A 12,109-nucleotide genomic window follows, 5' to 3' on the forward strand; every position below is an offset into this window, starting at 1 on the left:
TTATAACATGATTATTACTTATTAGCGTAATTACTATTCTGATACTATACTTTTTCTCTTGTGGTCTTTGATTCAGATACAAAGGTGAAGGGATAATTAAAGCTGCACCTAAAGATGTCTGGGAGTGTCTAAAACCTGTGCCCGAAGGGCCAAGAGTGAAATGGGACAAAAACGTGAAGTCATTTGAGCTGATTGAAATGATCAGTGATGTAAGTTTGTGACCATTGTTTACTACTTAAAATGATTTTTGTGCTATTTTGATTTATAGACTTTTGAATGGTAAGCAGTGACTTATTTAGTTTGTAAAGTGATATTGAGAGAGAGAATTACTGGCTGTATATTTTTTTAAAAAACTTAAACATGAATGGAAAATATCATCAGAGGCTTGAGATTTAGAACATAGAACAGTACAGCACAGAACAGGCCCTTCAGCCCACGATGTTGTGCTGACCACTGATCCTCATATACGCACCCTCACATTTCTGTGACCATATGCATGTCCAGTAGTCTCTTAAATATCCCCAATGACCCTGCCTCCACCACTGCTGCTCTCTCAACTCTCTGTGTAAAGAACCTGCCTCTGACATCTAGCAATAGTTTTTTCCAATAATTCTGGCACTTATAATACCCAAATTTATTTGTATAATCTTCATTTTCTTCTATGTTTGAGGTCACAGAAATAAATTTTCAGTGCTTAGTGAATATGTTTGCTTATACTTTTGTGATCCCATCAAATGTTATTACTGGACAAGTCAAACGCAGAATGAAATCTGCCCTGATAGATCATATTTTGTATTAACGTTTAGGTCCAGTGATCTTTCTTCAAAACCTGAAATGTTAACTCTGCCTTTTCTGCACAGATGCTGCCAGATCTGTTGAGTTTTCCCAGCAATTTCTGTTGTTTCTGATTTCCAGCATCTGCAGTTCTTTAGTTTTTCTCTGAGATCACATGTTGTTCCTTTCTCAGTTTAACATGGCAGTCTTTCAGGGACACACAAGCCTGTCAGGCTGCAGGTTTACTTTTAAAAATGAAACTTAAGTTTATTACACAAACAGAAAGACAAAATAAACGAACACCCAACAAAGCGGCATGGTGGCACAGTGGTTAGCACTGCTGCCTCACAGCGCCAGAGACCCAGGTTCAATTCCCGCCTCAGGCAACTGACTGTGTGGAGTTTGCACATTCTCCCTGTGTCTGCGTGGGTTTCCTCTGGGTGCTCCGGTTTCCTCCCACAGTCCAAAGATGTGCAGATCAGGTAAATTGGCCATGCTAAATTGCCTGTAATGTTAGGTAAGGGGTAAATGTAGGGGTATGGCTGGGTTGTGCTTTGGCGGGGCGGTGTGGACTTGTTGGGCTGAAGGGCCTGTTTCCACACTGTAAGTAATCTAATCTAATCTAAAGCAAATTCCCATCTATACCCTGACATCATCACTTTACTTCTTTGCAAGCTTATAATTATGTATGTTGATTTAACTGCTTCTCAGTTCTGGTCCTATGAACTGCAAAACCTTTTTCTTTGACTTACACAACTGAGATTTTAAGACTTTCTCAGCTTTGAATAACCAAGGCTGATTTCTAACCAAACACTCCTGCTTTCAAAGTTTTCATAAACAGAAAACCCTTGCACTGAAGTAATTTATTCCTTTATCTGCTTTGAAGAACTCCTTTTTCTAGGATAAACTTTTCTTTCATTTAACTTCAATATGGTCTCTTTCCAACTGAATTCAAAAGCTTTTTAAATAAGTTCTAGCTCCTGCGAAACTAACTTAGTATTGATTTTTCTCCTGTCATAAACCCTTATAAAATAATCAAACTTCCATTTACAATCCAGCAGGCCTCATACAGGTTTGAAATCGTGGTTCCAGAAAGAACGTCCTAGTCAATTTTTAAACTACTTCACAAAACACCCCTAATATGCAACTTTAAAAAAATTTTTAAAAGCTGATGTGTTTGTAAATCATACATCTTTCATCCTGGTATGCACACCTGATTGATTTAGCTACAAGCTGTTAGTCAGTTGAATCATCTCAAAAATCTTTTACCTCCTGTATTCCATCTGAGTGTTTTGAGTTTAAAATCTGTGCTGTGGCTTTCTTTTATTCAAAGGCCTGTGTATTGATAATCTTGTGTTCTCAGAATGTAGTACTGTTATGGACCAGGCCTTACCCCTTCAAAATATTTTAAGAAGATCGCCTAGACCCTAACTTTTTTCTCATTTTAAATGCAGATGTGAAGTGGTGATGCAGTTGGTCAAGCCATTTGGCTTTAAGCAAAGCAGAATTTATTTAAACACTGCAGTTGAAACATGAGCAAAAGAAAGCAGAATTTAGAATAATTTAACTATGGGAAACCTTAACCGATCCGACACAGTAACTGCTATTAATTAACTGCTCCAATACAGTTGGGGGCGGCACAGTGGCTCAGTGGTTAGCTCTGCTGCATCATAGTGCTAGGGACCTGGGTTCAATACCCATCTCGGGCAACTGTCTGTGTAGAGTTTGCACATTCTCCTGTAGGTCTATGTGGGTTTCACTCCATAATCCAAAGATGTGCAGGCTAGGTGAATTGGCCATGCTAAATTGCCCATAATGTTAGGTGCATTAGTCAGGGGTAATTATAGGGGAGGAGAATGGGTCTGGGTGGGTTACTCTTCGGAGGGCCGGTGTGGACTTGTTGGGCTGAAGGGATCTGTTTCCATACTGTAGGGGATCTAATCTAATCTAAAATCTAATACGGTAACGGCCATAAACTCACCCGTTGACAAAAAGGTAAATTCAAATACAGATCTTACAGGCAGGAGGGAGCAGCATCTAGAGAAAGCTGTCATAATAAAATCAGAGGAATTCTTTACTGAAGCTTCCAATCCCCTGGACTCTCCCATCTTATGACTGCTACAGCTAATACAAACTAGGAGAAACCTGAACTGGCCACTCCCTTCCATTGTTCACGTGGATTCTTTGGCATCTCTGCCTTTACAACCTCTTTATACAAAAAAAACAAGAATAAAATAACCTTTTAAAAGTGACAGCATCATCACAAGCACATAGGAACAGGAGCAGGCTATTCATCCCCTTAAGCTGTTCCACCATTCAAGAAGATTATTGCTGATTGGTGGCCTTCCTCTATTTACCTGCCTTTTGCCCATATCCCTCAATGCTTGTGCTTAGCAAGAAGCTAACCTATTTCAGATTTAAAATTAACACTGATCCAGCATCCACTGCCATTTGTGGAAGAGAGTTCCAAATGTCTACCATTCATTGTGTGCATGCGCGCGCGTGTAGAAGTACTTCCAAGCTTCTCTCTTGAATGATCTGGCCCTAATTCTCAGACTACGGCCCCTACTTCTGGAATCCCAATCAGTGGAAATAGTTTATCTATATCTATCCTCTCTCTTCCTGTAAATATCTTGAACACCTACATCACATCAACTCTCAACTTTCTAACTTCTGCAGAATACAGGCCGAATTTGTATAAGCTCTCCTAATAACTTAACCCTTCCAATCCAGATATTATTCTTCTAAACCCTCCAAGGCTAATATATCCTTCCTAAGATGTGGTGCCCATATCTGCCTGGAGTAATCCAAACAGGGTCTAACCAGTATATAGGAGAAAGTGAGGACTGCAGATGCTGGAGATTAGAGCTGAAAATGTGTTGCTGGAAAAGCGCAGCAGGTCAGGCAGCATCCAAGGAGCAGGAGAATCGACGTTTCGGGCATGAGCCCTTCTTCAGGAGCCATTCCTGAAGAAGGGCTCATGCCCGAAACGTCGACTAACCAGTATATAGTATAACTGCTGCATAACTTCTGCGTCCTTGTATTCCAGTCCTCTAGATAAAAAGGCCAGCATTTGATCAGTTTCCTTGATTATTTTCTGTACCTATTTGTAATATTGTAAAGACTTATGCAGCTAAACCTCTGAGTCTCTTTGTACAGACGTTTGTTTTTAACTTCATATCACCTTTATCTTTTTGCAATCCAAATGGGTTCACACTTGCTTCCATTGAACTCCATCTGCCATAGTTTTGCCCATTCGCTTAGTCTGTCAATGTCCCTTTGTAATTTTAACTATCATCTACACTGTCTACAATGCCACCTAACTTTGTGTCATCAGCAAATGTGGATATGAATTTCCATGCCACTATCCAAGTTAGTAATAAATAATGTCAATAATAAATGCAGCATGCAAATTCCATTTAGTTGAAGATCTCTGGTGGGTTTATTATCGGTTAAATTAGTGCAAAGTAATCCCTAGATCCATTCTTTGCCCAGGATGCTAAAATGCAAAATGATTATGGTTGATACATGGATATCTTATTCATCTGTCTGAACATCACTCTTGAAGTGATAGTATGCAATTCCTTTTTTTCCATCTGTTGCAAGTAAGAACTCATAAACATTAGATAATGTGTAAAATTTACAACTATAAAATCCTGACTTTCCACTGGTTTGATAACCCTTCCAAATCTTGTTATAGTGTAACCTTCAGGAGATATGGATTTTGTCCTTGGCTGTTCGTTAACAGAATGCTGGTCATCTTCCTAATGTTCCATCTGTCCATCATCTTGTTGTGTTCTTTCATGCGTATTGTACACTTCTCTTGGGCAGCTTTCTGTTCTATTGCTCTATTGTGTGTTGTGACTTCGCAAACTTTGACTGCCTCTGCAAGTGAGCGTGTTCCTATAATGGGATGTGTGACTCTGATCTTTTGGCCTCTGTGTCATTGAGGTAGTTCCACACTATCTTCCTCCTTCATTATATTTCAAAACGTGTGTCCTACATGTCAGAAATGCGTTTGTAGATAGAGTTCCGATTGGAATGCCATGCTTCTAGCGGTTTTCGTGCATGTTTCTGTTTGGCTTGACCTAGGATGGATGTGTTGTCCCAGTCAAAGTGGTGTCCTTCCTCATCTGTATGTAAAGGTAATAGTGAGAGAGGGTCATGTCGTTTTGTGGCAAGTTGGTGTTCATGTATCCTGGTGACTAGTTTTCTGCCTGTTTGTTCAATGTAGTGTTTGTTACTGTTCTTGCAAGGTATTTTATAAATGTAACAAGCAAAACTAATATTGTTTACAAAATACCTTGCAAGAACTGTAACAAACACTACATTAGACAAGCAGGCAGAAAACTAGCCACCAGGATACATGAATGTCAACTAGTCACACGAAGACATAACCTACTCACACTAGTACCTTATACAGATGAGGAAGGACAACACATCCAACCTAGGACAAGCCAAACAGAGACATGAACGAGAATTGATAGAAGCATGGCATTCCAATCAGAACTCTATCTACAAACGCATTGACTTGGATCCCATTTACCACCCCCTGAGAGAGAGAACAGAAAATGACGTCGCCAACCCAAGGAAATTTAAACAAGTAAATAAAAAGCGGGCCATACCACCAGTGCTCCACCAGAGGCACTCTCCGATGATGATACCTAGTATGGTGATGAAACGCCTGAAAATAAACCTTCCAGCTCAGCGAGCTAACTTACATCCAGATTTTAGTCCTTGTTTGGATTTGGCCACCTATTTGGCATTTCAGAAATGACCATTTTGTTATCAGGTTTGTTGTAGATTTTGAAGACGTCCCCTGCATTTTAGCTTGAATTCATGGTAGTTAGGATAACACTTTTGCCAGTGCTTTCTGTCAAATCATCTGGAGGGTTTATGATTTGCTTCTGCATTGACTGCTTAATGATCAGCTAAACATGGAATCTTGTGATCCCAAATACAAAAGTAAGTATCTTGTATTCTATGCTGGAGTAATTTGTTGCTGCTTTAGAGGAACATTTGGATCTAAACACAGTTGATTTCCCATCTTGACTGATGTATGATCCCAACCCTTTCAACGAAGCAGGCATCCCCAGGAAAAGGTAGTCTGTGAAAGCGGTATTTTTCAAGTGGTAGTAGGAAGCGACTACCTTCAGGAGATTCCTCAGCTACGTGTACGGATCATTATTCACATTTGGCATCTCACTTGGAGAAGAATTTAACTCCTGTGAATTTGGGATTCAGTTCCTTTCGTATTGAAATATTAAGTCGGCATCTCTTCAGGGAGAGATTTAGACAACCTGGGCCCTGACATGTCCTGTTGCACCCATTCTCCTTTAGTAAGCTTGTCATTAAAATGCATCGGCTGTGTGGTGCTGCATACGATGGATTGCACTTGGGCTTTTCTTGTCTGTGTATGCTGCATTTCCTGGCAAAGTGGTTTGACGGAATTGCATCTTCACCGAGATGTGATATGGTATTCCCTTTGGTTCAATGTTAAGAAGCTTCAGACAGTTGAACCTGGCTGTATACAACTATTGACATTACTGAACTGACTCAATGCAAGTATTCTTGGTCTGTTCTGCTGCCATGGATATCTTGGTGATCTCATGGATAGTGACAACGTTGAGACCCATTCATATTAGTAATCCTGCTAGTGCTGATCTGTTTGTACCAATCAAGTAAACTATTTGTGGTTTGCATACTGTAGTGCACCGATGTGGTGGTGTGTACCTTTGGGTGATCCATTGTATGCAATTCATGTAAGGATTGTCAGTTGCACCATTGAGTTCCAGTTATCCAGGTACATGTCTTTCAGGATTTGGAGTGGTCGGAGTGCTGCACTAGCTCCCATGCCAGTTTTGTGCAGTTGCGCCTGTTTTCTTTTGAGAAATTATATTGGCAAAAGCTTGTACTTTGTGCACGTGGCATCAGGAATGCGACGAGTTTTTCATCCTCTCTTTGGAAGCCGTTCCACACTTTGTCTTGACTCTGTCCAGTCTTTCTGTGAGCTTTGTACATCGGCTTTAGTTTATGTAGATCTCTGGGGCAGTCCTTGTTGATTTTCACTTGCTGCTCTGCCTGTCTTTTATTTAGTTGTGCCCAGTTGTCGACTCTGGCTGCAGCTTTGAAGTCAGATTTATTGCATATTGAGGCCCTGTGTCCTTCTGTACTGTATGTCTTGCACGGGTGTTTAAATGCAGGATCATTTTGTGGAGGATGTGATAGACTACTACACCTGAAGCTCAGCTGGCTTGCTTATGTAATCTTGCTAAAGTGTTAGGACTATTGGCTGCAACTAATACTTACTTTCTGCTATTTACTAGCAGTGAGTCAATACTGAGTCAAAAAGGTCTTTTTGGAACACTTTGAATAGTGTAGTGCAATCACTAACTCCATTATTCATTTTAACAGTTCAGTTTTGAAAAGTTGCATTTGTCATCTTGATCCGTTATTTCCTGTGACTGTGTATCTGGTAGGGCAATTAATTCCACAATTAAGTGTTACATCTGACCTTTGAGCACTTTCTGTCTCTTTGCAGGATCTTTCTGGACATCTTCAGGTAAGCCCAAGATATTAACTCTATGCAACCCCTCATTATCAACTGCTGTCAGTATTTTCACTGCTATATAACTTATTCTGCAACTGCTTGCTCTATGATGAGGAGCTGCATTCTTTATTTAAAAAGTTTAAACCCTGAAAGGGCATTGGCTTTCAAGTTCATGCTGGTGGATTTGCTGTCTATCCTCTGTTCTTTCGCATTATTCAGACACTATTGGTATGCGGGAATGTTTCAATATCCCTATAACGTGGTTGCTCCATATGTGCCTTCAGCAATGTTTCTTCTGCGTTCTCTGCTTTTGCATTTTCTTTTTACTGTATGCACTCGAAGCCTGCCTTGCATGTGCCGATACTTTGACTGAGCTCCAAACTATTGGCGAGTATTTGTGGAAGCACTTGAAAGAAAAGGCCTGAGGCTAAGGAGTCAGAAGGCAAAGTTCCTCGACCAGCCTGCTCTTGTCCCATAATGCAGGCTCACAGTAAGCCACTAGATAGTATGGATCGATTCCCATACCTTGGAAGCCTCAACATAGGCAGGTAGTGACAATGAAATTCAACATCATCTTTGTTTAGTGCAGCCTTTGTCAACTGAGGACCAGTGTGTTTGATGACCAACACCTCGAACCCTACACCAACCTCATGGGCTACAGAGCAGCAGTATCCTCAGGCCCCCTGTCTGCATTGGAGACTTGAATTATCCTGAACAAAGCCTTTGCCAAAAACTGCAAATCCACTGGCAGGACAGGGACTCCAATATCATTTTCCCCTCTTGGGCCAATGTCCCCAGCATTAAGGTACTGGTTATAGTCAAACAGCTGTGTTGGGTGGGCTACATCTTCCAAAATAAGCTCTTCACTCCAAGCTTCATCCCAGCAAGCGGTTATGAGGAGGGCAGAGGAGTGCTTGGAGTGCATCCTTCGAACTTCCTTGAAAGAATGTAATATCCTCACCAATTCCTGGGATTCTCTAACCCAGGCCATCCAACTGGAGAAGACACATCTGAGAAGGTGCCAACATTTTGAGAGCCTCCAACAGGCCCAGATGGAGGCGGAACACAAACTGTGGAAGGAGCATATAAAAATCAGCCTGTCTTCTCTACCTGTGATAAATGCTGCACCGCTCAGTCAGCACAGAACCCACAGCACCTGAGTGGAAGAAAGTCACTGTCGATCCCAGTGGATTGCTTAAGAAGAGGGACGATTTAGTGATCCTTTCTACTTTTGGTTTGAATCTTGTTTTAGGTCTTTCTCTAACTGCTCTGCACTGTTCCTAAAAGTGCTTTCTACTTTATTAATTTCAGCATGCTGCTACTTTATTCAGTGCAGGACTCCTGAAATTTTAAATCCTCTTGAGGTAGCGCAGCTTTAAACCAGGTGGCAGCATTTAGAGACCTGGTCAGCACGGAGGGACACTCAGCTTTTGAAGACATTTTATTTTCTTCTATTTTCTATACCGTGGGAAAGTCTGAATTGCTGTTGTATCATGTTTGCTATTTCACCCAAGGTCTTTAAGCATGTTGCCACCATCTTTGTTCATTTTTTTTTAAATCAGAGCAATCATCACTGTGTTATCTTACAATGATACCAATTCTGACATCATATAGTAATGCTTTTTAAATGTTGCATAAATGAGGTACAGGGATTCTGTTTTTTTATAATATAGGAACCCTTGAAGATCTCTGGGTTTACTTATAGCTAAACTAAAACAGGTAGTAGAGAGTATTCACTAAGCATGACCTTTGTCAAGGATACTAACCTGTGGAGTGACTTTGGCTATGTGACATTCAGGGTACCTAGCTCACCATGTTGAACTGCTTACATGGACATCAGTCTGAAAGTGATAACACTATAATCTGTTTGTTTTGAGAGACCTAGTGTTTCAGTGCCTGCAGCTAATTTCTGTTTTGGATTTTTCTCCTGCATTTTTTCCTTTGACCTAAAGCTCAGTGGATATGAGATGTAACCTCACATCACAGTGAAACATCACATAACAGAAAACACGGAGAGTAAAGGAGACAAACGCAGTTACATGGGATTGTAACATCTGGCCGGTTCCAGTTTTTTGCTGCTTTCCCCTTCTGAGGTCGCTCATTCTGATGGTGTCATGGCAGTTTGCTTTGGCTTTCTTCAGTCTCCTTGCTATCTTAATCAAAACTGTACTTTTCACTTTAAAGTCTCATGCTTTTGCTTGTTGGTATCATGTTCCAACCTCAACCTTGCCAAATTGCCACCTTTAATCACAATTTGCCATTAATGTAATTAAGTGATACTTCTGCCTCAGCCCAGCTCACTGCACCCTTCTATCTAATCTTAAGATAAGCCTTCGTTCCTTTGTTCCTAATAGGAATGTTCTTTTCTTCCTCTTTGTATTCCGCAGACCACTAGTCGAGCTACCCTCTTTACAACCTGGGCTGCCTTTTCCTCTTCATTTCTTTCTTTCTTATTTGTGTTCCCTTTTCCACCTTTTTATTAATCTATTTTCGGCTGGCAAAATGGTTCTTTTTGTTGTTCTCCTCTTTCTAAATTGATTCTTGCGCATGCGCACATTTCAAATTGCCAGAATTGTTCCTTTCTTATTCTACACACCCTCAAGAGTCTCAGCTAGTCACTGTGGCCAGGATTGAACTCCCACTATCTCCTATATCCTTTGGTTCCTCCTTAAATACTCATTCCTCACACCACCAACCTGAACTTTCAGTTCTCCAGACCTCTCTCCTAAGTAGCCACCTTTCCAGACCCTCCAAATACTTAGATCAGTAGTTCTTAGTATCCTCAAATGTTCAATTCATTAATTTTTGGAACATCAGTATCAATAAAACAGATCGTCTGGTTATCTGTAATGAAGTACTGGCTATAGGAGTTTGCACACCATATACACTGTGAATGTTTACTTTGTAACGACAACACTAACTTTAATTAAAAGTTCTTTCGGCTGTCCTGCACCTATGAAAGGTGCCTAGAAATGCAAGTCTCTGCTCCTTTCCACAAACACTCTCACCCTTCCACGGCTACTCATTACCGAGCCTCTCTAGCTCCCCACACACAAATTCTTCAATACTTACAAGCCCAGCGTATCATTGCTGTACCTTTAATGATGCATTTAGCTAATACATCCACCAAATTGGTGCAAAAGCACCACAGAATGTACATTGTCAAAAGCTCTAAATATCATATACTTGATACAAATTATTAACTTTTTCCCCACTTAAGGGACTTTCTTTTAAATCCTTTACATATAGGTCAGATAAAACTAACACACTTAAATCATTTGTAGTAACAACTTGTGTGTTTATTGCAACAATGCTTCATTAAATCTCCATGCAATTTCATTCTTCCCATATCCCCCTCATAACTATCCCATTTTATCCCTCCTTGCCATCTATCCCAGTTTTCTTTTTGCCTTTATAACATGCAAAATCAGGGATGCCCAACTTCCTTGGTGGTTTTCCTGCCTGCTGAAGCCAAGTTGTAGATTTTTTTTTTATCTTCCTGAGGAAAAATGAACATTTTTCCCTTCATAGCTTAAAAACACTTTTCTTTAAAAAATAAGTATCACTGGCAATGGCTTTCATAAATCTGCCTGCTGAAATTGTAGCTTAATTATGGAATCCTAGTCCAATTAAATGTTTAATTTCTTATAACTTTCTTATGCCAGACTCTGGACTACTTTTAAATTTGATCCATTTGTAGCTCAAATTCTGAGGCCTTCCCAATTCTGCAGCCCAGAATAAATTAAGTCTCTGGCCCTTTCGCTATCCTTTGCAGCTATGATTTGTGGAGCCTATTTTCAGTGGCAGCAGCGCTTGTTGTCATTGTCTGTGCCTATAATGGTTTGTTGTCTCACGTCCAGGCAAGGTCCAGGCATCACAGAGAGAAGCTGATTTGCAATGCTGGTGGCCACATATGCAGAGATCTGCCCAGAAGAGCAGAGCATAAAAATAGTGGAAAATACAGACTTATTACAGGCAAAATTGAACCTTGCCTGACTTTATTGATTACCTGATCAGAATCTGGGAAAATCCATATGATCTCTGACCTGACAGGGCTGGATTTTGCACACCGGTATGGTGTGCACAGTGGTTAGCACTGCTGCCTCACAGCGCCAGAGACCCGGGTTCAATTCTCACCTCAGGCGACTGACTGTGTGGAGTTTGCACATTCTCCCTGTGTCTGCGTGGGTTTCCTCCGGGTGCTCCGGTTTCCTCCCACAGTCCAAAGATGTGCAGGTCAGGTGAATTGGACATGCTAAATTGCCCGCAGTGTTAGGTAAAGGGGTATATGTAGGGGAATGGGTGGGTTACGCTTTGGCGGGTCGGTGTGGACTTGTTGGGCCGAAGGGCCTGTTTCCACACTGTAAGTAATCTAATCTAATCGTACCAGTAATTGTAAGTATCTGGGTTTGCTTAAGAGAAGTGCCAAAGCCAGCTATTTAGTATCATGACCAGAGGTGCACTCCACCATCGCTGGGGCTAATCCTCAAGTTCCCACCCTAATGGCATTGTGGGTGTACCTACACCAAATGGACTGCTGCAGTTCCAGACGGCAACTCATCACCCAGGGCTGGGCATTAAATGCTGACCTGGCCAGCAATGCCTACATCCCATGAGTGTATTTAAAAAGAATAAAATTAACATGCTAATAAGTGGTATTGGCCATTAATAACAATTTCTACTTTGAAAATGACAGACCTTTTTATCATAACTCCCCTGTAAAAGTGATAGCAGTTAAGAGTTGTTTTCAGAAGAATGGTGTCCTCTTGAAGTTTCGTCTGGAAA

At 40.9% G+C, this 12,109-nt stretch overlaps 1 protein-coding gene across 2 annotated transcripts in view; it reads left to right on the top strand.

Moving 5' to 3' along the window:
• Positions 1 to 12,109, top strand: part of stard5 (StAR related lipid transfer domain containing 5) — a 43,552-nt gene that overhangs the window by 19,372 nt on the left and 12,071 nt on the right. Inside the window, exons 3-4 of one of the 2 annotated variants that reach the window (XM_072564799.1) lie at positions 77 to 209; positions 7,316 to 7,336. In XM_072564799.1, coding sequence (XP_072420900.1) covers positions 77 to 209; positions 7,316 to 7,336 — 154 coding nt within the window. The remainder of the gene's footprint in view (positions 1 to 76; positions 210 to 7,315; positions 7,337 to 12,109) is intronic. The other variant, XM_072564800.1, reaches the window with a different exon arrangement.

This window comes from Chiloscyllium punctatum, chromosome 48 (genome assembly GCF_047496795.1).
Source record: "Chiloscyllium punctatum isolate Juve2018m chromosome 48, sChiPun1.3, whole genome shotgun sequence".
Classification (NCBI taxonomy): domain Eukaryota; kingdom Metazoa; phylum Chordata; class Chondrichthyes; order Orectolobiformes; family Hemiscylliidae; genus Chiloscyllium; species Chiloscyllium punctatum.